The sequence below is a fragment of the Lampris incognitus genome, chromosome 1 (genome assembly GCF_029633865.1).
Source record: "Lampris incognitus isolate fLamInc1 chromosome 1, fLamInc1.hap2, whole genome shotgun sequence".
NCBI lineage: Eukaryota > Metazoa > Chordata > Actinopteri > Lampriformes > Lampridae > Lampris > Lampris incognitus.
The window spans coordinates 29,706,728-29,732,758 of NC_079211.1; the positions used below are offsets into that span (position 1 = coordinate 29,706,728).

The 26,031-nt window shown below is 44.2% G+C and overlaps 2 protein-coding genes across 2 annotated transcripts; both read right to left on the reverse strand.

Annotated features, from left to right (window-relative positions):
• Positions 1–82: 82 nt before the first annotated feature.
• Positions 83–13,453, reverse strand: gdpd2 (glycerophosphodiester phosphodiesterase domain containing 2). The gene is made up of 15 exons (XM_056277297.1): positions 13,316–13,453; positions 11,320–11,423; positions 11,034–11,127; positions 10,597–10,656; positions 10,374–10,472; positions 10,119–10,212; positions 9,135–9,280; positions 7,362–7,447; positions 7,077–7,236; positions 6,668–6,877; positions 3,741–3,889; positions 2,929–3,076; positions 2,613–2,695; positions 2,476–2,504; positions 83–549 (listed from the first exon to the last, which is right to left on the reverse strand). Exons 1-15 carry the CDS (start codon positions 13,451–13,453, stop codon positions 476–478), a joined length of 1,674 nt encoding a protein of 557 aa, XP_056133272.1. The 3' UTR covers positions 83–475.
• A 628-nt stretch (positions 13,454–14,081) lies between these two features.
• Positions 14,082–15,118, reverse strand: LOC130127063 (uncharacterized). The gene is made up of 2 exons (XM_056296612.1): positions 14,990–15,118; positions 14,082–14,851 (listed from the first exon to the last, which is right to left on the reverse strand). Exons 1-2 carry the CDS (start codon positions 15,112–15,114, stop codon positions 14,341–14,343), a joined length of 636 nt encoding a protein of 211 aa, XP_056152587.1. The 5' UTR covers positions 15,115–15,118; the 3' UTR covers positions 14,082–14,340.
• Between the last annotated feature and the right edge of the window lie 10,913 nt (positions 15,119–26,031).

A 26,031-nucleotide genomic window follows, 5' to 3' on the forward strand; every position in this document is an offset into this window, starting at 1 on the left:
ACACACTTATTAGTGCTGGTCCCCCCAAAAAATCCCCCCCAAAAATGCAACAACAATACAAATCAAAACCAGTATAAAGTGCACAGAGAAAACCCTGGTAGTAGCAGCCACCATGTGGTGCCCTTCTATAATGCTGGCACACCTCACATTTTTCGATAACAGAAATATACAACATTATAACCCATAAAAGATCCTTAAAATTCAAAAGAAATAAAAAAAACCCTCTAAGTATTCTTGGGTTAAAACAAATGGCAAAGTTGCCATTCCCTGGCTTCATGTCAGTGCATTCGATGTGCATCTTGTGCATACTCTGTAAGAGGGACATTGTAATTTACATGGATTCAAATTAAAGAGGAATATAGCCATTGAAATCAACCTCCTCTCTTGCTGGTCCAAGGCTAAACCATGCTGGCAATAAAGAGGGGGTGTCTGTCCGTGTCTAGGCAGAACCACCGGCTGCTGGATGTGGGGTGAACTACTCAGCGGGCAGGAATGGGGATGAATCTCTCCAGTTCCTTGCTGAGAATTTGTTCCTTTGCATCCCTTTCCCTGTTGAGAGTTCAACAAATGTAATGAATACAAGTTATACAACTGAAGGGGCCACTCTAAATTTGTTATGCACACTCCACTTTAGTAAAACATGTTATCGGTGTTACTGCAGGTAAGACAATTTTACAAACGTAGGGTTTGGGATAGCCAATAACTCTGATAATATCATACAATGTTTTTTTATTTTTTCTGCTAAAAATAATTTAATAGTTTTAAATGATTAAAACATTAAAATTTGAGAAGCAAGTTTCACGCTTCTCAAATGGTGCATGTGTCACTTTGGGATGAAGCTTTAGATATTTAAGGATCCGCTGGTGCTGGTCAAGAGAGGATCTATGAACACGATCATTAATCCAAACCGCAGTTGATTTGGATTCAGTATTATTCATTCATCTTCAGCTGCTTCTCTGGGGTCGGGTTGCGGTGGCAGCAAGCTAAGTAGGGCACTCCAGACATCCCTCTCCCCAGCAATGCCCTCCAATTCCTCCTGGGGGATCCCAAGGCGTTCCCAGGCCAGACTGGACATATAGTCCCTCCAGCGAGTTCTGTGTCTACCCCCAGGGTCTCCTCTCAGTTGGCCGAGGCCCGGAAAACCTCCAAAGGAAGGCGCCCAGGAGGCATCCTAATCAGATGCCAGAACCACCTCAGCTGGCTCCTTTCGAAGCGAAGGAGCAGCGGCTCTACTCCGAGCTCCCTCCAGATGTCTGAACTCCTCACCCTATCTCTAAGGCTGAGCCCACACACCCTATGGCGGAAATTCATTTCAGCCGCTTGTATCCATGATCTTACCCTTTCGGTCACTACCCAAAGCTCATGACCATAGGTGAGGGTTGGAATGAAGATTGACTGGTAAATTGAGAGCTTTGCCTTCCGGCTCAGCTCCTTCTTTGTCACAACGGTCCAGTACAACGTCCGCATTACTGCTGATGCTGCACCAATCCGCCTGTCAATCTCCCGCTCCATCCTACCCTCACTCGTGAACAAGATCCCGAGATACTTGAACTCCTTCACTTGAGGCAACAACTCATCCCCAGCTCGGAGGGAGCAATCTACCATGTTTCGGTAGACAACCATGGCCTCAGACTTGGAGGTGCTAACTCTCATCCCGGCCATTTCACACTCAGCTGCTCGCCGGAGGTCGCGTTCTGATGAAGCCAACAAAACCACATCATCTGTGAAGAGCAGAGATGCAATTCTGAGGTTTCCAAAACAGACACACTCCTCACCTTGGCTGCGCCTTGAGAGCCTGTCCATGAAAATCACAAACAGAATTGGAGACAAGGGACAACCTTGTTGGAGTCCGACACCCACCGAAAACGTGTTTGACTTTGTGCCGAGAATGCAGACACAGCTCTCACTTTGAACATACCAGGAAGTCAGTATTAATGGATTCAAATCATTGTTATCGTCCATGCAATTTTCCTCACAGTGGTTAAGAGTTGGTGTCAGTTGGTTATGTCCAATTTAATGTTGCATTACAATCAGATAAGATGACATGTGTGGTTGTTGGAAAAAAAATTCAAGCTAATACAAAATCTATTCAGCTGCCTGAAACAACAGGCACTGTTTACATGCACACCAATGTTATGATTTCAGATAATTAAATCTCCTGTTTTTAAGAACTTGGATGAATCTTTATCAAAGCATTATGATGTACCACATATGGTACCATGTGAGTAACCGCATGTATCTTATGCTGGTGGGAAAACCTGTGGCTAACAGAAGGGATAATGACACATATATGCACCTCATCCTTTCATCTGTTATTTTTTGTCTGCATACGCAGGGTTATGGATATCAACCTTGACAAAGATATAAACTTAATCTTAAATTATGCATGCATGTAATCATCCTCTATGTTGAAATAGCCAGTGTTACATTTAGAATATGATTATTATTGCTTATGATTTTTTTAACTACACCTACCTGGAGCATCACTGAAACAGCACCTTTTCCTTAGAATAACAGCAAGGTAGAAAAGTCATTCTACATTCACATATCAGACAATATCATTAAGTCATTACCGCCATATATAAGAAACTTAATGTAAAGCCTTTGCTCACCTCTGAAAGATGAAGAGTCCAAAAATTACAACCAATGACACCAAATCCACTGTAATCCATATCATTCTATATTTATAAGGTGCCTGCAACAGACCCGCACACAAATCAAATGTGTCATGTGTCCGGAAAACAAACTCGTCTGCTGTAATACAAGTATTTTTTTTGATGCGCAAAAATTGTGCATTGAGCATCAGCATTGGAAGACATAGAGAGGTATGCTCACATGTGACATTTAACACCACAGTTAAGTCTGACAATTCCAGTGAGAAAGGATCCACCTTTGTAACACTATGTGTGGCTGTAATGAGCTGCTCACCATCGTCCAGTCTGGCTGGGTCATGTCTTGCAGCAAGTGGCAGGAGTTGGTGGTTACAGAGCTTGCCCCTGAGCACCACAGCAGAGAGAACAACCAGCGCTCATTCACCACCCACAGGTTCACTGATACATTCCTGCCCCTAAGTTCCCTGCGAGGTACAAATGAACATATTCATCATGCATGTGCATGCAAAGACGCACAATCCAGAGCACACACTCACACAAATTAGAAAAAAAAACAACACACACACACACACACACACACACACACACACACACACACACACACACCCTGTCATGGTACAGATCACAACCACCCCTCCCTCTGCACACATAATTTACACTGCACATTGTTTAGGTGTAACCTCAAGCATATCATTTCATATTTTATCTAAGAATATGCAAAGGTGTGGCGTTAATCTTATCATAGAGAAGTCGGAGCTAGCTAATACAGGAAACTTGGCGTTCTTCACAAAGCTAAGCCAACCGCAATCAATCATGTCTTCTGTTGATTTGTTTAACACTCAAACAAGTCTGTTCAGTCAGCATTTCTGACTTCACCAGAAATATATTTCATGCCCCGATTCCACAAATGTTTTCGCCACCGAGTTTATTCAAACACTGTACAACACTACTTGGATCTCAGTCCCCCTGAACCTTTTCATGTGCCTCCATATTTAGCACCAGCACTGAATCTCAGCATGTTACAGACACACCTTTTAATCAACACCCCACCGCGCGCACCCCCAGGCAAAACCAGCTATGATTCATATGAGCATTATTTTCTTAAAGCTTTTCTCTTTTTTTGTGTACCTGATTTCTGCAGCGCTCAAAGCGTTGTATTTCACATTGAGGTGGTGTCCGCCTTCCTCATCCATGTCAGTTATGTTGTCGTAGACCTGTACGAAGCCTGGTGCCACCTGCATTACGTACTCCCTTTCTTCTGGAGGAAGCCAGAGGACCTAGTAGGAAAAAAAAAAAGGAAAACATGGCACCTTCACAAAGTGAGCTCCCCCCCCCCCCACTTCTTCTTCCTAGTTGTATCTGGCCAATTGCCCCACTCTTCCGAACCATGCCGGTCACTGCTCCACCCCCTCTGCTGATTCGGGAAGGGCTGCAGACTACCACATGCCTCCTCTTCTACATGTGGAGTCGCCAGCTGCTTCTTTTCACCTGATAGTGAGGAGTTTTGCCAGGGGGATGTAGCGCGTGGGAGGATCACGCTATTCCCCCCAGTCCCCCCCCCCCCAAACAGTTGACCCGACCGACCAGAGGAAGCGCTAGTGCAGCGACCAGGACACCTACCCACATCCGGCTTCCCACCCGCAGACACGGCCAATTGTGCCTGTAGGGATGCCCGACAAAGCCGGAGGTAACACAGGGATTCAAACCGGTGATCCCTACTTTGTGGCGATCCCTACTTTGCTGTTTGCTGTTTTGAGGGATGACCTGGATGGGATCACAGGGTGTGTCACCGACTATATCAACTTCTGTGTGAACTTCATTGTCCCTGAAAAGACTGTCCATTGTTATCAAAATCATAAGCCATGGGTAACGAAGGATATCAAAGCCATCCTGAACGAAAAGAAGAGGGCCTTTAGAGCTGGCAATAAGGAGGAGTTGAGAAAAATACAACGGGACCTTAAAGTGAGAATCAGGGAGGCTAAAGATAACTACAGGAGGAAGTTGGAGCAAAAATTCCAGCAGAACAACATGAGAGGGGTCTGGACTGGTATGAAGACCATCACTGGTTTCAGGTCAACTGGCAGCAGAGCAGTGGAGGGCAGCTTGGACAGGGCCAATGAACTTAATGTGTTTTTTAACAGATTTGACACAATGACCCCTCCCCATCCCTCCTGGTCTCATCTGTTGCCTGCCCTCACCAACTGTCAACTTCACTGCCCCTCCCTCCCCCTCCTCCTCCTTACATCACCCCAGCCTCCAGTGAGGGCCTACCCCCCCCCCCGGGTTCCTGGACTAATGGCCCTCTCCATCCTGACGACCCCCTCCCCCCCCCCTACCTGTAACACCTACAGTGTGCTTCACGGTAGACCATGTCAGAAGAAAGTTGTTGAGACTTCACGCAAGCAAGGTGGCAGGCCCGGATGGTGTTAGCCCCAGGGTGTTATAAGCCTGGGCCCCTCAGTTATGTGGAGTGCTTTACCATGTCTTCAACATGAGCCTTAGACTGTGCTGTGGAAACATCCTGCCTCGTTCCTGTGCCTAAAACGTCTCATCCAAGGGACTCCAAGGACTACAGACCGGTAGCATTGACTTCACACATCATGAAGACTCTGGAAAGACTTATCCTGGAGCAGCTTCGGCTCACAGTCAAGCCACACTTAGACCCCCTCCAGTTCGCCTACCAACCCCAACTGGGAGTTGAGAATGCCATCATTTTCCTGTTTAATCATGCCTATGTCCACCTGGACAAGCCAGCAAGCTCTGTGAGAGTCATGTTCTTTGACTTTTCCCATGCCTTCAACACTGTCCAGCCAGCTCTACTGGGTGAGAAGCTGACAGCAATGCAGGTAGATGCCCCCCTTGTGTCCTGGATTGTTGAATACCCTACTGGTAGACCACAGTATGTGCGCTTGCAACACTGTGTGTCAGACAGAGTGGTCAGCAACACTGGGACTCCGTAGAGGACAGTCCTGTCTCCCTTCCTTTTCACCCTCTACACCACGGACTTCAACTACCACACAGAGTCCTGCCATCTTCAGAAGTTCTCTGATGACTCTGCTATAGTCGGATCCATCAGTAATGGTGAGGAGGCTGAGTACAGGGCTGTGGTGGGAAACTTTGCCACGTGGTGTGAGCAGAACAATCTGCAGCTCAACGTGACTAAGACAAAGGAGCTGATTGTTGACCTGAGGAGGGACATGACACCAGTGACCCCTGTCTCCATCCAGGGGGTCGGTGTGGACACTGTGGAATACTATAAGTACCTGGTGGTGTATATAGACAATAAACTGGACTGGGCTAAGAACACTGATGCCCTCTACAAGAAGGAGGCTGAGGTCCTTCAACATCTGCCAGACAATGCTCAGGATGTGGTATGAGTCTGTGGTGGCCAGTGCTCTCCTGCTTGCTGTTGTGTGTTGGGGCAGCAGGTTGAGGGTAGTGGATGCAAACAGGCTCAATAAACTGATCCGCAAGGCCGGTGATGTTGTGGGGGTGGAACTGGATTATCTGGCGGCGGTTTCTGAGAGGAGGACGCTGTTGAAATTACGTGCCATCATGGATAATGTCTCCCACCCACTCCATGACATGCTGGTTGGGCACAGGAGTACTAGACTCATTCTGCCGAAAAGCACCACAGAGCGCCACAGGGGGTCATTCCTGCCTGTGGCCATCAAACTTTACAGCTCCTCCCTCAGACTCAGACTGTCAGACACTCTGAGTTAATGGTCATTGGATTGGCCCTGTCGAGTTTTGTTTGTGCTGTTTGTTGTGTGCTGCAGTAGTGCAGTATAGATAGGGTGTTATGTGCACCATGCTTGTTGATATATTTTGTTCTTATTTCTATTTCTTATTTATCTTTTATTTCTGTTTGCTTCTGTTTCTATTTTCTTATCTTGTATCTTGTTAGTTTTTAGCTATTAGAGCGTGAGTGTCTGTAATAGAACTAAATTTCCCCCATAAATAAAGCTTTCTGATTCTGATTCTGATTCTGAAAGTGAGCTTTACTGTTAAGTATCTAAATTCAATTCCGGAGAAGGTATTGATGTTACACTCACCAGACCTGGGGCAATGCCGGATTTCAGTATGGTTTTGACTACGTCTTCAGTATCATTGTCCCCTTTGGTGGCCATTTTCAGGTCGAAAATGACTGAAATGTTGTACTGCTTGGCCAGTTCAAGAAGCTCAAGAAGAGGGGAAATATTCTGAATCCTGGCAGTCGCTCTCTCCTCCGCCGAGAGCAGGGACACTGAGCGGAAAGGATCTGTCTGGAAATTTAGAGGCAACAGTCACATCAGGGATGACATTTTGCCCTTTGCAATGCAAACACTGAAACCACAAGGTACCATGAAACATGAGAACCTAAAACATTTGCATGCTGTATCATCGCAAAACAGCAACCTCTGATGAGCAAACAGGACAGCAGATTGGCCTAGTTGAAGTGTTCATCCATTTTGCAGGCCTTACCTTTATGAACCAGTCACCTGCGTTCAGGATCTGTAATTCTGCCCAGGTTATGCTGGTGCTGCAGGGGAACTTTTGCCCAGGGAATTTTTCAGTGATATCTGTTGTTCTCATCAGGAATTCAGAGTCTGTGTCATGCATCAGGAAAGGAACCCGGTCTTTACTAGGTTAGAAAAAGTGCCAGCTTCAATTAAAGCCAAAACAAACTTAACTTGATTAAAAAAAACATTTGGCTGATTAATTTCAAATGCCAAATCAGATCTTTAATTGTGAACCCATCTGGTTTACCTGAGCTGCACATCTGTCTCGAAGGCCGTCACGTTGCACGCTGCCACACTCCTCCTGAATGACATCATGGTGTTCTCTGGGGCCAACTTAACAAACACAGAGCAGACACACGGCTGAGACACACCTCATGTGGTCCAGCTCACAAACGATGCTAACGCCATGTAAAAACACACAACCCCATATACAAGGCTACATTTACCTTCTTGACCAGCCAGGAGATAACCAACAACCCAAGAGATAATGTAGCACCATGGCAGAGCTCCTTCTCATATGATAAGTTACTTATGAGCCAGGATATCCCTTTCATTCCATTATCCAAGCCGCTTATCCCAATTAGTGTCACGGGATGCTGGAGCCTACCTCAGCAGTCATTGGGTGGCAGGCGGGGAGACACCCTGGACAGGCCACCAGTCCATCACAGGGCCGACACACACACACACACACACACACACACACACACACACACACACACACACACACACACACACACACACACACACACATTCACAACTAGGGACAATTTAGTATGGCCGATTCACCTGACCTACATGTCTTTGGACTGTGGGAGGAAACCGGAGCATCCAGAGGAAACCCACACAGACGGGGAGAACATGCAAACTCCACACAGAGGACGACCTGGGATGATCCCCCAATGTTGGACAACCCTGGGGTTTGAACCCAGGACCTTCTTGCTGTGAGGCGACCATGCTAACCACTGCACCACTGTGCTGCTAGCCAGGTTATCATTTGTTAAAATGCGATTATGAAAAATAAAGTGATTGTTTAATATTGGGATATAATTACATCAGTGAGAAGCATACATACATACAGACAGACAGACAGACAGACAGACAGACAGACAGACAGACAGACAGACAGACAGACAGACAGACAGACAGACAGACAGACAGACAGACAGACAGACAGACAGACAGACAGACAGACAGACAGACAGACAGACAGACAGACAGACAGACAGATAGATAGATAGATAGATAGATAGATAGATAGATAGATAGATAGACAGACAGACAGACAGACAGACAGATAGACAGATAGATAGATAGATATTAATTCTTTTTTATTGTTTTAGAGGCCTGCTAATGAAACCAAATGATACTACAATTTAAATAAATCATAGCCCACACTTAGGACGTCTCCCAGTTTGGAGATAAAGTACATCTCCCAGTCTGTCTGGTAGGGAGCATGTAGCTGTCTCAAAAGTGGAGACTTGGTTTGTTATAGTTTCATTATGATTTCATAAATAATTTCATGTGATAAATATGTGATTAAGAATATAAATACAGGTTAAAAATCTTATCGTTAAAAGAAGTGACTTTTACTTTGAAAATTTGTTATGATCACATGATTGCTGTATGTAGTTGCACCTACAACTACTGCATTATGGGAAAGAGAAACCTACCGCTGCGCTTAGACGCCATGCAAAGTTCCAAATATTCATTCTACACATGGTCTGAGAGGCGCACACGGTAACTATTTCACATTCTGTATTATTTTATGTATCCTGACATATCTTTATGTTTGTTGATCTTGTGTGTAATTGATTTTTTATATCGTTGTTATGTTACGTTGTACAATGATGGAACCTTGCCATGTGCAGCCATGATAGTAATTGTCGTGTTGTTGTTCTTGACTTTCGTTTTCACGGTGTCTGAGGAGACGAATGGGAGAGTAATAAACACTGGACATCAGTATGAATCGTGGCCTTTTATTAAAGAAAATTGGACCTGTGTAGCTACAGAGCATACTCACCATTGGCACGCCCCGGTGGCCAATAAGATCAGGTTTGGTGGGGAGCTCACTTCCTTCTATCAGACAAGGGGAGTGGATGAGGAGAGGACAGAGGAAGATGGCTGCTGACACCATGGCAAATACCACAATGATCAGTGTTTTAGAGCCTGCAGGGATTACACAACACTCCAAACAATGAGATGACTTTTTTTTTCTTTATCATAAATTGACAGTGATTTTGTTGAGGCTGAATACAATGAAATGATTTTTCTGCACATTCTGGGCATGATATGAATAAATATTTCACAAGCAACATCAGATACACTATCTTTAGTTTTGCTTTAATTACATCTCTACATATGTTGGCCAGTCAAAAATGCAAAGGTATCAGTGAGGGCATTTAATTACATTCATCGATCACTGATATATCAGTCAGATTTTTTTTGTCTGAGTATGCCTTGTAGTAATTTTGCAGTCTTGAGTGAGTGTGGCCATTTTGTGTTTCTTTTTTCTTTCTTTTTTTTTGTTACTTTTTCCCTTCTTTTTCTCCCCAATTGTACTTGGCAAATTACCCCACTCTTTCGAGTCATGCCCGTCACTGCTTCACCCTCTCTGTCGATCCGGGGAGGGCTGCAGACTACCACGTGCCTCCTCCAATACATGTGGAGTCGCCAGCTGCTTCTTTTCACCTGATAGTGAGGAGTTTCGCCAGGGGGCCGTAGCGCATGGAGGATCACGCTATTCCCCCCAGTCCCCCCCCCCAGACAAGTGCCCCCGACCGACCAGAGGAGGCGCTAGTGCAGCGGCCAGGACGCATACCCACATCTGGCTTCCCACCTGCAGACACAGCCAATTGTTTCTGTAGGGACGTCTGACAAAGCTGGAGGGGATTAGACACCAACACAGGGATTCGAACCGGCGATCCCCGTGTGGTTGTGTAATAGAATAGGCCGCCACGCCACCTGGACACCTATTTTGTGTTTCTAAATTAGGCTTGACACTAGCCTGCTCTTCTGGCCCTGTGGTAGCTCTGGATCACAAGTGGGCTGAGCAGGGTCAAGGCTCCGACTCCACCCATCTGCAAGAAAGGAGCTGTAGCCTGCAAATAGAAGACCACAACAGACATCAAACATACTGATGAGCACAGACTACACCACAATTGCAACCAACCATGTGAGCTAAAAGCATACACTGTATTTACCCTCAAAACATGCTCACACACATCAGTGCCAAACATGAGGTCGTTTGAGCACACCGTACCTGGAGTGAGAGAGAAATGGTCAGCCATTCCTTCCACCACATTAGGCTTATTCCTGTGATACCAAAAGTGATGAATAGGACGCCTAAACACAGGAGGCCCTGGGTAAAGCAAACATGAGCATGTCTTAATCAGGCTAAAACTCACCCTTGATCAACATCAGTGACCAGAGGAAGAATGAATTAAAGATCAACAAAAGGCTGAGTAGGAAAATGTTTACTATACCTTGTGCAGCCAGTGCAAGTTTAATGGTTCTCTCAAGGCGACTTGAAACATTGCAAAGAGCTGAAATCAATGATACTGAATTACAAAAGCAAGTAATTGGGACCATGTGTTCTGACTGGACAAGGAGCAATTCTCCAGAGAAATCAGTTAATGATAAGCCAAGGCTGTTAAGTACGTTTTGTACTTGTTTTTAATATTGCTGTGCCAGGAAATATTGCAGGTAATCTGAACTCTTTCCTTGAGGCTAAATAAGGTATATAACTTAAGTTGGAAATATTTACATATAGACACTTCTTAGTAATTAATAACACAAATGACAATATGGCATTACGCCAAGCTTCTTCTGAGTCATAAGTGCTGAGATATAATAACCCCTCATCCCTTAAATTCTTAGAATGCATAAACAATGCAGACTTCCACATGTATTTATTTCTCACCAGCAGCAGAATGCAGTAGGTTGTCAATATTGCAGAGATGATGACCACCACCATGAACCAGTTTACCCACAGTCTCAGCAACTTGAAGCTCTTCCTGAAATTAGAACAAAGTAAGGCCGCATGGGGTTACCCACATAGAAGGTCATTGGATGCAATAGCCAAAATAAATGAACTGAATGTGCTTTTGTACTGTTTGCTTTGAGTAGGTAGGTGTGCGTGTGTGCGTGTGTGTGTGTGTGTGTGTGTGTACGTGCATGCATGTGCAAGAGTATGTGTTTAAACTTACCAATTAACATCTTCTTGGTCATTGAAAGTAACCAGACAAATATACATCCAGCAGAGGGCGAGCAGAGAGATCAGGGTGACAACGGAGAACCAGAAACATGCACACTAAAATGAAAAGAAAAGGTTTCTTCTTATCTACAGATCGTTAATATTTAATGCTTATGTAACCGGTTATTTTCTTGCCCGGTGCGGAATTCGAGAGGGCGTGTACTGCGCCTCAAGGCGACATCACTAACCGCTCGACTAAAGGGTCAGACCCGTTAGTTAGGGGCTAACGTGTCTTATTAGTAGTTTACAGTCGTCACCCTCCCCGGAAGCGCGCCCTCGCGCTTTGTTATTCCCGCGCTCCGAAGAGACTTCTGAGGATCTGCACACTTCCGGATCCCACCGCTGCCACCAATGTAACCGGTTATTTTCTTGCCCGGTGCGGGATTCGATACGGGTGTATCATATTCGCGGTGTCCAATAACAATGTGTGTGTCACACACACACACACACACACACACACACACACACACACACACACACACACACACACACACACACACACACACAAAGTAGACCCGTTGGGTCAGAACTTTTAGTCGACTGCCGGCTGTAGCAAATTCAGGGGGCAACAGCAGGAACCGCCGCAGTCGGGACGCGAACCCGTGTCTCCCGCATCGCTAACCGCTCGACTAACCCTTTAGTCGACTGGTTAAAGTAGTCGCTCGCGGCGTGGGAGCCCCAGGTTCGTGTCTTGGCTGTGGCGGTTCCCTCCATCGGGTGCGCTTCCTGAAGGAGCGGGCGGTGGTAAAATATACACGAATAAGTAGACACGTTAGCCGACTGGTTAACGTTGTCGCCCCGGATGCGGGAAATCCGAGTTCGCGCCCCGGCTGTGACGGTCCGGCCGGGCTATCCGCCCCCCTTCCCGATTTTGCCACTGTCTATATATATTAGCCCTTGGGTAACGGGCCGGACCCTTTAGTCGAGCGGTTGGCGATATCGCCCGCAGTGCGGGAGATACGGGTTCGCTTCCCGGCTGCAGCGGTTGCCCCCCCCCCCCGGAGTCCCTTACATTGGTGTCAGAAGTGGGATGTGCGCGGACGCACTTCTCGAATTCGCTACATTCTAACGTGTCCACTTATCCGTGCACGTTACTCTCTCTCTCTCTCTTCATATATATATAGAGAGAGAGAGAGAGAGAGAGAGAGAGAGAGAGAGAGAGAGAGAGAGAGAGAGAGAGAGTTTATTTGCAAAAGCAGATAAATGCCATTCTTGAAAAAAAAAACGAACTGACTGTCGTTTAACACATAGCACATTCTGAATCGTAATACGTTTTGTCACAAAAGCCGTTATCGACCATTGTCAATGCATTGCGAGTAAACGGTTTACAGCAGAAAACGACAAACACCAGTGCTGTTGTAACCCAGGGTTGAGATTATATAATAAATAGCCATAGAGTAATAAACAAATAAATAAATAAATAAATAGCAATTGTTACATACATAAATAATTGATAGTAATAAATATTGTACCTAAAAACAACTGGAATCCATACCATTTGGTTTATATTAAATTCATGTGAGGTTAAAAATGTTTTGACAATCCCTTTAATCCAACCCTCACTGCCCCTTTAAGATGCCGTGTGCAGCGTGCGCCCAGCTCAGTCCCCAGAACGAACTAGCTGCGTGAGCCCTGCTCAGTAAAACCCAGAGCGAACTAGCTACGACCGAGAGCAAACAGAAAAGATATCTGCTGAACATTAGATGAAAATCTCTCAGAAACATCTGAAAAGTGAAGATAAATACTTATAAAACCGAAGTTGTGCCTGTGGGACAAGAGGGCGCACAGACTCACCACCAGCTCGTGCTGCCTGAAGACCTGAGACCCTTAGTCCTGAAGAGCCTTCACGATGACATGGGCCACATGGCCGTGGATCGAACCCTAGATCTCGTACGAAAACGGTTCTATTGGCCCAAAATGTCAACTGAGGTGGAGACGGAGATCAAGACCTGCAACCGCTGCATACGACGTAAAGTTCCGCCTGAGAAAGCCGCACCGCTCGTGAACATCACACCCACGCGACCACTCGAAGTGTTGTGCATGGACTTCCTCACCTTGGAGCCAGATTCCAGCAACACGAAAGACATCTTGGTCATCACGCACCACTTTACTAAGTACGCAGTGGCGATCCCCACCTCAAACCAAAAGGCCCGGACGGTTGCCAAATGCTTATGGGACCACTTCATCATCCACTATGGCACTCCAGAAAGGCTCCAGAGCGACCAGGGTCCGGACTTTGAGTCTCGCACAATTAAGGAACTGTGTGAGTTAGCTGGCATACAAAAGATTCGGACCAACCCGTACCATCCAAGGGGGAATACCGTTGAACGTTTCAACAGAACTCTTTTGAACATGCTAGGCACCCTGGAGAACCAGAAGAAGAGTCACTGGCGAGAGTATACGCCCATTTCACGCCGCGGCCATCTTGGATAAAAAAAAACCAAGTGGTGGGAACTTAGCCACGCCCCCTTCTTACTTCGTTGAAAACCCTGCAGGGAAGCAACGTGTCGTAATGCTGTGTACCATCCTGCAACTCCTATCAAAGAAGGGAAAGAGATCATTTTCAGGGACCACTGTTTTAAACCTTTGTTAAATTCAGCTGACAAGAAAATAGTGCACACAAACCTTAGCTAGATTGAAACATATTTAACTTCCTTTCAGTACAGTCCCATTTTTTAGCCCACACCTTGAGATGAGCAATCACTATCTTAGTTTAGTAAACAATTGATGATTTGAGTTGGTAGCAAGTTCCAGTTTATTGCTACAACAGAATGACAGTTGACCGAACATATTTTAGTTAAAAATGAACCAACAGTTTTGTTAAAGTTAAAGGACAAAGAATGAAAATATTGTAGATGGGACAATCTAATGTATAAATATTGAATGTACAGTATAAAAATGAAATGTATCTTATTTGTTATTTTATTGTGATTAAACAGCTTCGTTGAATACAGCCCTGTGTGTGTGTCTTTCCTCACTGGCACAGGAGAGGCAGAAAGTACTCGAAAAAGAAAAGAACCAGCTTAGTTTTCATATTCTCCCATTCCTCTGCATCAAAGTAGATTCGCTCCAGGTGGTAGTCATCTCGGCACTTCACAAAAAAGTCACACCACATCATCCCTGTGATTCCCATTTGTCCCATCATCTGATTGTAGTAGCCATGACAGTGTTTGAGAGCAAAAGATCCATCTGGTCTTAGAGAAAGGTACTTGCACTCCACAAAGCTGTCCACATCAGGACACTTGATTTCCAGCAGTCCCTGAAGCTGACCGAAGTCATCCACCACCTTTCGGTCAGGGGAGGCACCCAAATGTGGGGCGTTGGGGTTGATGGTGAAACCGCAAGGGGAGACCGAGTGTCCAGTTACTTCCTCATACTGTATAGCTGCAACGGGCTCCAACTCAATTCCTCTCATCATGGCCTGTGTCTGCACAGTCCTCTTCGATCTCTGCATTCTGGCTGCCAGAGTCTCGAAGTCTGCCACCCTTGAGATATTGGGGGCAGAGGGGTAAAGCAACTTCAGAATGTATACATCACAACATATGTAGTATTAGAAAGATGTTTTATTCACTACAGGGTACTGAAATTTGTTGTGAAATAAATAGCCATTGGTCCAGTCTTACCTTGAGACTATACTCTTGAAGTCTGATGTCAGACGCTGGGCGCGGACACGGTGCCAGGTCTTACTTGTGCTCTGCCCCCTTGTCTCGACCTCCAGTGCCTCAGCATCAGGGTGGGTGACAGCCATGCCACCGTAATAGATGCTCTCATTCCTGTTGAGAGCTGTGGCATAGTTTGATGGTTGTGGTGGCAGTGGAAATGGAGAGTGGGGGTCATCACTAGTGGTGGGCAGGTTAAGTGTTTGGTAGGTCAATACTAAGCCAAGGGGCAGGTCTCCATATTTAGTTTCAACCTTTTTTGCTGGGTTTCTGCTCGATGCCTGCAGTACCTTTAACATCTGGCTGTTACTTCCAATGGCAGCAAGGTTCTTTTGGAGGTCAAGTGCAAATTGGTCGCTTGGTAGGGGGAGTGGAACGGGGCAATATACATTGGGCCTTATGGCATCACTACTTCTTTTGTACTTATTTGGGGGCATCTTATCTGTGGGTGGCTTCAATTTGCATACTTTGAGTGTATTCACAGGTTGTGGTGTAAAGCCCAAGGCCCGAGATGGAATATGCCATGTCTGTGGCAGCGAGGTCTTGCTGACTGTGGGTGGCACAGCTTTGTAACCTTTTTTGATGTAATGTGCAAGTACGTACAACAACCCTATCTGATGGTTGCAGTGGCCCTGTCCTGCTTAGCAACTGCATGTCGACTGCCCGAAGAATGCGCCTTTTGATGGAAAATCGACCTGGTAACAGAGAAAGAATCATGGATGAAGTCATGAATAGGCTTTAATTATTATCCTCAAACTAAAAGCATGTTGAATGTTGACATAATGTTGTTTGGGTTAACAAGGACTTGGGAAAAAAATAGTGTGCATTTAGGAAGCACTAGATCATAGTGTTACCAAACATCATGGAAGTGTTCTCCTGAAGGTATGTCTGAACTTTGCCTGGCTACTAACCAACTACCTGCACATGGTAAGGCGGCTCATTCTTCCTCATTGAGCGATATGCCCTCGCCCTGACAGCAATGCCTGTCTCACTCGGCCTGACTGTAAAATCGTATGACGGCACAAAAGGTTAGCAAGTTTATACACAAATACAGTGTACTTTAACTTAGTAACTTAACAAGCTACAGCTGAAAGTGTTGGATCGGAAGGTGTCACATCGGCTATCCTGATAACGTTGTCAACACAACCATAACAAAGGCTAGCTAGGCTAGCTAGCTGACTTACCTTCAATATCAAAGATGTAGCCCTCTATCCAATTGCTATATCCTTTTAGCAGTACATCCCTTGGGATCCGACGCCCCTTCTCTGCCCATTTTTCGATGTCATTTGTGGTAAATGACGGTAGGTGCTCGAGGTTGGTAGTCCAAACCATGTTTGCTGCTGGCCCCGGCTGCATTGATTTCCGATTGAGTAGGAAGGGGGCGTGGCTAAGTTCCCATCACTTGGTTTTTTTGAAATCCAAGATGGCCGCGGCGTGAAATGGGCGTATGTTAAGCCCTTAGTGCATGCCTACAACTGTACAAGAAACGAAATCACTGGTTTCACCCCATACGAACTGATTGTTTGGGCGACAACATAGGTTGCCAGTGAACTTAGCCTTCAACTTACCAGTCAATCACCGGCCAGGCTCACACCCACAGTATGTGCGCAACCTGAAATCCCATCTTGAAGCAAGCTACAGAGTAGCTATGGAAAATGCGAAGAACACAGCGGATCGTAACAAAGAAAGGTTTGATAAACATGTTGTTGAGTCCATCCTGCAAGAAGGTGATAGGGTCCTGGTTAGGAATGTCCGCCTTAGAGGCAAGCACAAGTTAGCAGACAAGTGGGAATCGGATGTATACATTGTAGTTAAGCAGTCCGGAAATGTCCCAGTCTACGTAGTGAGACCTGAAACCAAAGATGGTCCACTAAGAACCCTCCATCGAGACCTGCTGTTACCCTGTGGGTTCCTTCCTATAACTCCAGTGGAAAGTGGAACGACCACAAAAGACAAACCTAAGCGACCAAGAAATCGGCAGAGCCCAAGAGATGAGAGCTCAAATGAATCCGAAGGACATGACTCAGATGCTGACGATCTTGATCTCACTTACCTGTATGACCGTGGAAACCGAGTAGTGGAAACCCCAGGTTTCGATTCCGCTCCTGGAACCACCGAATCCGACACAAGAACCACAGAACCACGATCTCTTCCAGTGTCCACTGTTGAGCAAGATCCCCCAGACGCAGTCAAAGTTCTTCCTAGCGGTGTTCCAGGGACAACTGATACTGAACGAGAGCACGTCACCTGATATAAGTCCTTCTGAAAGCAACTTACCTGAAGTGAATCCAGAGGAGCATACCTTACCTAAAGTGGATCTGGCTGAGGAGAACAACACTAACATGGATGAACCTGAAATCAATCCAGATGACAACCATTCACCTGTCCAAGAGCCTGTGGAAACAGAAGAGGATAGAAATGTTAGAGAGAACAATAACAGTGAGGATAGAGAACACACAAGAAAGTCGAGTAGACATAGAGAACCTCCAAAACGACTGACTTACCCTCGACTAGGAAACCCACTTGCTACAATAGTTCAGTCACTGTTCCAGAGTTTAAATTCAGCGATTGCAGATTCTTTAGTAGATGACCCTAATCCCCAAAAACTACGTAGGATTATGACAGTATAGTCCATTGATATCATGCACAGGGGCGTGCATCAGGAAAGAAGGGGAGGATGTAACCCAGGGTTGAGATTATATAATAAATAGCCATAGAGTAATAAATAAATAAATAACAATTGATACATATATAAATAATTGATAGTAATAAATATTGTACCTAAAAACAACTGGAATCCATACCATTTGGGTTATATTAATTTCATGTGAGGTTAAAAATGTTTTGACAATCCCTTTAATCCAACCCTCACTGCCCCTTTAAGATGCCGTGTGCAGCGTGCGCCCAGCTCAGACCCCAGAACGAACTAGCTGCGTGAGCCCTGCTCAGTAAAACCCAGCGCGAACTAGCTACGACCGAGAGCAAACAGAAAAGATATCTGCTGAACATTCGATGAAAATCTCTCAGAAACATCTGAAAAGTGAAGATAAATACTTATAAAACCGAAGTTGTGCCCGTGGGACAGCCACGGAACGGTTTTGGCCAGGTTTTTTCCTCCTCCGGGAAAGTCTTCTCAGGACTACGACGACGACGGATTCTTCTTCTGTGTGTGCACGCACACGGACACTAGATGGCGAGCCCCACCCAAGGAACTCTTACCTATTGAAAGGACATCTGGATCACCTCATCTACACCACCTCCATATGGTTTGACCTACTTGAACAGACCGTTGTTCCATCTTTCTGGTAGGATTGTGGAACTTTGGATTTCTCATTCTCAGTGAGGAAGCTGGACTGAGATTACAGAACTGATTATTCATTTGAACTTGAACCACAGGGACTATCCAAAGATTTAAAGGGTTACTTTCTTTATTTTTGTTTTGGTGTATTCTGATTGTTCAAGTTGATCTTGATTGGTGGTTCTCCTGTGAAAAAAGAGTGTTAAAGGGTTAGTCACCTAAAAAAGGTATTAGTGAATTTAAAGGTTAAAGTGAAATTATACTTACCTGTAGTTACCTAGAAGGGAAAAAAGAATGTAACACTTACCTCATACCGGAAAAAAGGAGATTATACTTACCGGTCATCCGCACCTGAAAATAGAGTGAACTCAAGATAAAATAAATATATCTAAACTTCAAATTAGTGATATAAATAGACGTCTAAAACTTAAAAGAACTAAAGTTGATTAAATCAACCTAAAAACTTGAAATAACTTATTCTAAATTATAGAAAGGGTTAAATAAGAAACTAGTAACTCACATTGTTTTGTGTAGCCTACCTTGTCAATACCTTTTGTGTGTGTGTGTTATTCAGCGCTGTTGTTTATTAAAATTGCCGGCTTGTTTATACTTTATCCCCTGTCTCTGGTCTACTACTTAATTTACATACCACTCCCCCTGAGCCAAGAACTGGTCCAGAGGCTTCTAGCTGTCTTTATAGTGACACAGGTGCTACGCTGTTCTTGAACAAAACCCGATAAATCCATTCAGCCCTCAGTATTCAGGTCAGGTGACACAACATTGCTGCTACTGTGATCGGACGAAGTTTTAGGGAAATGTTAGCATGACGTTTTGTCTTTTCGTCTCAAAAAGAGTCATCTTTAAGATGGGTACTTATGATGAACTCTAAGAACCCGTGATGCTATCCCCTTCAGGCCGTAAAAAGAAGAGAAAAGCTGAAACATATTCACGTAACGCAGTGAAAACAGCACGTTAAAGCGGTGATGGAAAATCTCCGTCCATCTCTTGTGAACACAACTCGGCAAACGTTTGCCAGGCACCTGCACTGTCTACTGAAGAGATATCGAAGATAAACCATGTGCTTTATGCAACAACAGACAAAGTAAAACAGGATGCCATCCTTCTGTCTTACATGGATATTGTGCCAGTTAAACGGCGAAGAGCTAAAGTGGACGATCCAGCAAAACACAAAACAAGATCTGACGGTCAAGTACTTCGTTCTAAATGGGATTAGAAAAATACCTGTCTGCAAAGCATCATTTATGAGTATTTTTGGTAAGTATGCTGTTGAATATTGCTAAATGTCTGTGATTATTGGGATTTTGGCTAACTAGCTAACTTTTACTAGTGTAGCTTGACCTCCAGCTAGAATATTTACATGTGATCATGTTTAGGCTAGCATGTTTGTGGGGGTTGTGTGTGTGTGTGTGTGTTTGCATCCATTAGTGTGTGTGTGTGTGTGTGTGTGTGTGTGTGTGTGTGTGTGTGTGTGTGTGTGTGTGTGTGTGTGTGTGTGTGTGTGTGTGTCTGCATGGATGTGTGTTCCAGAGGACTGTAATTAAGGCCTACTACTCTAGCCCTAAACTAGTTTAAAGCCTTCCAGATGAAGTAGACTGATCATTAGCAAGCCCTTTTCTCAGTTTTACCCCTTGCACAATTACGGCAGTTAGGCTTTGTAGGCCTACATTGCTTTGTTATTAAAAAAATGTTGTTTTCCAGGCATCAAGAAAGATCGCCTGTGCAACATTGCGAAGTACTGGATGCAGAACGGAGTGACAATGCCTGAAAAACGCGGTGGAGCTCGCAACTCAGATGAAAAAGCAGCCAAGAGAGAATTGGCGAGAGACCACGTTAAACCACTTCTATGATGATGCACTGGCTGGTGTGGGATGCGACCATGTCGGCAGACAAGACTTGGAGGAAAGCCGTGATGAGGAGTGATTGACTCGCACTGAATACAGATACTGAAAAACTGAGTAACAATAAGTAATATGGAGTAGACACTATGGAATACTCTAAATACTAAACTGTGAAACACTGAATAGCCTACTGTGAAGCACTAAAAACTGAAATATTGAGTCACAGTGAATACTGAGTAACATGGAGAACTGAGTTAAACTGAATGCTGTGTAACACTGAATACTGAGCTGAACTGAATACTGTGAAACACTGAGCTAAACTAATACTGTGAAACACTGAGTATTGTAACAATAAGTAACATGGAATATGGAGTAGACACTATTGAATGCTGTAAACTCAACGGTGAAATACTGAAATACAGTATTTTTCCAGCCAAGTTATGATCTTATGAATGTTTAAAATTGCTCATTAATGGGCTGTTTTTATTGCAATTTTAAGTACTTTACCTACTTGTTTTATGTTTAAGAATGTTAAATATTGCACTTAAAATAAACTTATGTCCATTGCATGGCTTTTTTAAACTTTGAACATGAAATGTGGAGTTATCTGCTTTTGCCAAAAAAAAAGAATGTTGGATTTATCTGTTTTTGTCCCCAAAAAAAAACTTGATTGGAAAATTTGTTTATAAATACAATGTTCAATTTTGTAAGTTACTTGTATCCTGTTGAGTTATTTATACCTAATCAATAAAACCCAACTGCAGCTTGATTGTTATTAGCTGGAATGCACAATAAAATAACATGATTTATGAAAATGAATAAAAACGGAAATATCTGTTTTTGCAAATTAACTTCATATATATATATATATCTGTATGTGTGTGTGTGTGCGCGTGCGCGTGCATGTATGTGTGCGTGTGTGTGTGTGTGTGTGTGTGTGTGTGTGTTTTATAACAGGGACCCAATCCTTTATATATATGGAACAATTCCATCTTTTCAACATGTTTAGTTTCGCCCTCTACTCACTGCCAGGACACACTTGTTGGGCATCGTTGCATTCACCACCATCAATACTCTTTCACAATTCAAAAGCACAACAACATCCACTCTTTCTGTGCCAAACCATCCCCCTCCGTGTGAAATCCTTCACTTGTGGAATCTCACTCTAGATCAGTCCACTATAAGCATGTTAGGACCCGCGGGTTTGGCAATTAGCCCCGGTACCCCCTGGCATTCTGAGCTGTAGAATCTACATTTCAGGGGCAGTGCCTTTGTACACTCTTCATTTTCTTTCATCAAACACATCCACTTCATGGATGTTCTTTTACTGCTCTGGAGACCGAAGCTGCATGAAACACTTTACACTGGAATAATATTTACATTCCAGTTCAATTTAGTCTGGTGGAATGTTAATCCCTAATCACTGGGATTTTATAATGGTTGTACTGTGGTGCAAGTGCAGGGCACTGAAAAATAAAAACTCTAAATCAGCTTCCAATTCAAGAGGGTTTGAAACCCCTTTGTCTAAGTGGTACGAATCATGTGGGACAGGTCAAAATGGGTTAAACAGAGACACAGAAGGACCTACGCTGTTCGGGCAAGTGGTGCAGCAGTCCGTTACTTTTGAGCATAATCAGGGGTCACTGACAATAACTTTCAATGCATTGTGTAGAAAAGTATAGGGCTACAAATACTCACCCTGCTCTTCTTTTCACTTGGGCGCGTCTGGGAGCAGCTATACAAGCTTCTGCAGACAACCCTGCAACAAGCCTCATCTGGCGACATCACCTCTCTCCCCTTCATTCACAGAATAGGCAGCACAGATCTATTCTTCTGCAGACTGGATACCTGATACAAGGAGCCTGTAGGGTGATGGAGGGAGCTTGCAGGAGCTTGTTTCTCTGGATGCTTTTTTTGTGAAGAGAAGGGGACTGTGGGGTCGGGGGTGTTGGCTGTGAAGGAAAAAAAGGGGCTGTGTGTGTGTGTGTGTGTGTGTGTGTATGTGTGTGTGTGTGTGTGAGGGGAGGGGGGTGAGAGAGAAAAATAGTGAGAGAGAGGGGGAAAAGGGATAATGTCTGTGGGTTTCAGAGTGATCCCAGCTCAGTGAAGCCCTCAATAGAACCCCTCAATAGAACCTCTTAGCAAGGGGGATATAGCCACTGTCAGCACTTACAATGGCCAACGCCACTGAGAGAGAAAGACACGCTGTCCTAAGAATGAAGTCACGCCATTGAAACCCTTCCAGGCACTATCAGTGACAGGCACGTCCACACACTCCAGGGGGGAATCCAAACTTGCAAGAGGAGAAAAACTAGTTGTCCCACTTAGTCAGAGGAGGACATCTGTGAGCAAGAGTTGTACCCAAGATTGAAAAACTGGTAAACTGGATTTTGAATGATGGGAAATTTCTTTCTCGACATATGACAGCTAAATAAATGGAGGGCACTGCAAACAGGTTAGGGCACATCTTTTCCCACGTGTAGAACTCTGGCCCCTTATAATCTAATAATAAAGGTGGGAAACTTCTCCACTTGGGCTTGCCATGCAAATGTCTACTTCTGCTTTGGAGCAAGCGTAGTTACTCCAAGGGGAACTATGTTCATTCAACTGGATTACTATATTGTGTTATCGATGTTATTAGCCGTATGCACTGCATGTGTCATTAAAGCATTGGGTTTCATGAAAACAATGGGACTGGAACAAATCACCTTTATGGGAACGTGTTTGGACAGGTCTGTACATTTGGTGGTGGGTAAAGAGATGCAATATGAGACTTGTAACGCCACTGTAACGACACATGCACCGGGATATTTTCCGTCTGAGGTGTCTGTTGATTCAGTAATGGAAGTTGTAAAAGTCTAAAGATAGTGAGGCTCGCTTGATAAAGCATTCAAGGAAGAAAGGAGTATATATTCTTTTTCTTTTCGAATGAGAAAAACCTATTTCGAAAACACGCTGTTTTACAGTTAACCTCTGTGCCTAATTTGACCATTTTGTGTGTGCATACCGATATGCAAAAACAGGACACCACTTTTAGCCTTAAATCCGTAATTTCCTTCTAATATTGTCGAAAAAAGTGTGAGAAGATAATGTACCACAGTATTTGACAGACAGACAGAATACAGATAGATAGATAGAAAATTTAGTTGAGATTGCTTACCTATCTATCTAGCTATCAAATTATCTATCTATCTATCTATCTATCTATCTATCTATCTATCTATCTATCTAAATATCTATCTATCTATCTATCTATCTATCTATCTATCTATCTATCTATCTATCTATCTATCTATCTATCTATCTATCTCCTCTCATCAACTAAACTATCAACTACCATATCCTGTTGTGGTTCTACATGTGTACCTGCTAAAAGCAAAACCCTAGGGATCCATTAAACGAATGACAGCGACAGGATAAAAAATAAATGTGTACTTCCTCCTACTCCTTTCCGAACATGTAACACAGAATCTGATGCATACGGAGATTTGTTCGCCGAGTTTGATTTGCGGATTTGTTGACCACTTCAGATTATTGGCAATGGTTTATCTATTTACATGTTCGAAATAAATAGTCGGTCATCATCATCATCATCGATCAATACTGGCTTACCTTAACACACAGCCGGCAGCCGCACTTGTTCGAACCGGTTCACTACTTTTCTGCGCCTACAGGTTAAAGAAAACACGACTCTCTCGGATCCACTCCGCTGTCACTGAACAGACCTGTCCGTGGACTGAATATGAATGGTCCCCGTGTGAACTGGCGCGAACACAAGGGGTGTCGCTAGCCAGGCGAGGGGGAGGCGGGTGTCAAAACGGTGAAACCCACTCGGGCAGATTAGAGAGGCAGAATTAAGGAAGGGATACTGTCACCTTCTTGACTCCCGCGCCGGGAAAGCCCACAAATGTTTGCCTGCGTGACAATTGAATGGTGTCTCCAAAGGTGATCGAGTTAAATGCGGCGATCCCTGTTTCATCAAGTAACATATGCGAATGGCTCATCTGTTTTGGGAGCTGTTTTAATGTGTTATTGAAACAGTTTCAACAGCATTGCCTAATCTAATCAAAACTTTACAGACGGCGTAGTTTTTCCTCGTTGCTTTGGCCGGAGCTAAATTATCCTCAGATCATTACTGCCATAATAGGCTTGCCCAACATACCGGGACCTTGAATTTTTAAACCTATAGGATCCTTGGTAAGAAACTCAAAGTTCAAACAGAACATTTTCAGTAATCTTGATTCATGACAACAGCTCAATCACACCCTTTTGGCAAATAGTTTAAATCGCAGATATCATCATCATCATGTTGCTTTCGCTTTTACTTTGCTCTCCTTTATTGTCCACTTATGACTAATTGAAGTAAATGACACAGCATAACATATAGCATTGGGTTTCATGAAAACAATCCGACTGAAACAAATCATCTTCATGGGAACGTGTTTGGACAGGTCTGTACATTTGGTGGTAGGCAAAGGATTTAATATGAGGCTTGTAACACCACTGTAAAAATTAAATGAAAATTTAAATTAAAAAGACGAAATTAAAAAGATGAAGTGCTATACCATTTCATCGTCTTTTAATGTGTCGGTAGTGTTAAATTCAAAATTGTGTTTATCCTATAAATAATAACTATGTGCACTTTAAATGAACTCTGGCTTGACTTGACTTATTTCGACATTTTTTAAACTGCACTGCACTCCTCAGGAACACCACCAGGTCGCGTCGTAAAGCGGACCAAAACGAGTCAACGTGCAGAAGCTGGGCGTGGCTAAAGCTCGTGAAGTAGCTCCGCGGCTTCGAGCGTCACAACGTCTGGGAAATGGAAATGGCGAATTTTGAATTTAGAAGCGGGAGAGCCTCAGAGAAGAGAAAGAAAGATAAAGTAGATTCATCGAGTCATAGTGAGAGTGAACATGAAAAAAAGGAGCCTACATGGTTGGAACGAAGATTCAGGGTTTGAAAGAAGGTGCTGAATGTGAAGAAGCACAATGGTGGAGGATGGGTTGAGGATGACGTGGGCGACGTTAAACTGCATCGACATAAAGCGATTCGGCTTGATAGTCGTCAAATTCACAGATGGAAAACGCCTTTAAAATCGTATGTTGTGTGGGAAATAAACCCAGTGTTACGTTTTCCGCCCAGCAAGAAAGCGCCAATAAAATGTGTCGTTGATGGCGCTTTAAGCAGAGTGGATGCAAGGAGATTTAAAGAGAGGTGACTGATAGCTATAGAATAAATAGGTTTGACGTAGTTAATGAAATGTACGAGACTAAATCTGTTATGATACAGTTTCATTTGGAGTACTTCCCTGATAGAGTGTTCGTTCTTGGACCAAGTGTCATACCAAGTAAGGTAGTATGTTCCTAAACCTTTGCGGGACCAAATTAGTTGGAAATTTAGTCATAGCTTATTTGTATGTAGGAGGAGTGATTTTACCTACTACTACTACTACTACTTTCGGCTGCTCCCGTTAGGGGTCGCCACAGCAGATCATCCATTTCCATTTCTTCCTGTCTTCTGCGTCTTCCTCTGTCACACCAGCCACCTGCATGTCTTCCCTCACCACATCCATAAACCTCCTCTTTGGCCTTCCTCTTCTCCTCTTCCCTGGCAGCTCCATATTCAGCATCCTTCTCCCAATATACTCAGCATCTCTCCTCCACACATGTCCAAGCCATCTCAATCTTGCCTCTCTTGCTTTGTCTCCAAACCGTCCAACCTGAGCGGTCCCTCTAATATAATCGTTCCTAATCCTGTCCTTCTTCGTTACTCCCAGTGAAAATCTTAGCATCTTCAACTCTGCCACCTCCAGCTCCGCCTCCTGTCTTTTCGTCAGTGCCAATGTC

Coding starts and splice junctions, on each gene's coding strand:
- gdpd2 (XM_056277297.1), bottom strand. CDS start 13,453: ATGTCTTTCGTGTTGCTGGAATCTGGCTCCAAGGTGAGGAAGTCCATG. Junction 9,281..10,118: donor CCACAGGGCCAGAAGAGCAG/GCTAGTGTCAAG, acceptor TAATCCCTGCAG/GCTCTAAAACACTGATCATT. Junction 2,696..2,928: donor CCCAGCCAGACTGGACGATG/GTGAGCAGCTCA, acceptor GGTCTGTTGCAG/GCACCTTATAAATATAGAAT.
- LOC130127063 (XM_056296612.1), bottom strand. CDS start 15,114: ATGGCTGTCACCCACCCTGATGCTGAGGCACTGGAGGTCGAGACAAGG. Junction 14,852..14,989: donor TTCAAGAGTATAGTCTCAAG/GTAAGACTGGAC, acceptor CAATATCTCAAG/GGTGGCAGACTTCGAGACTC.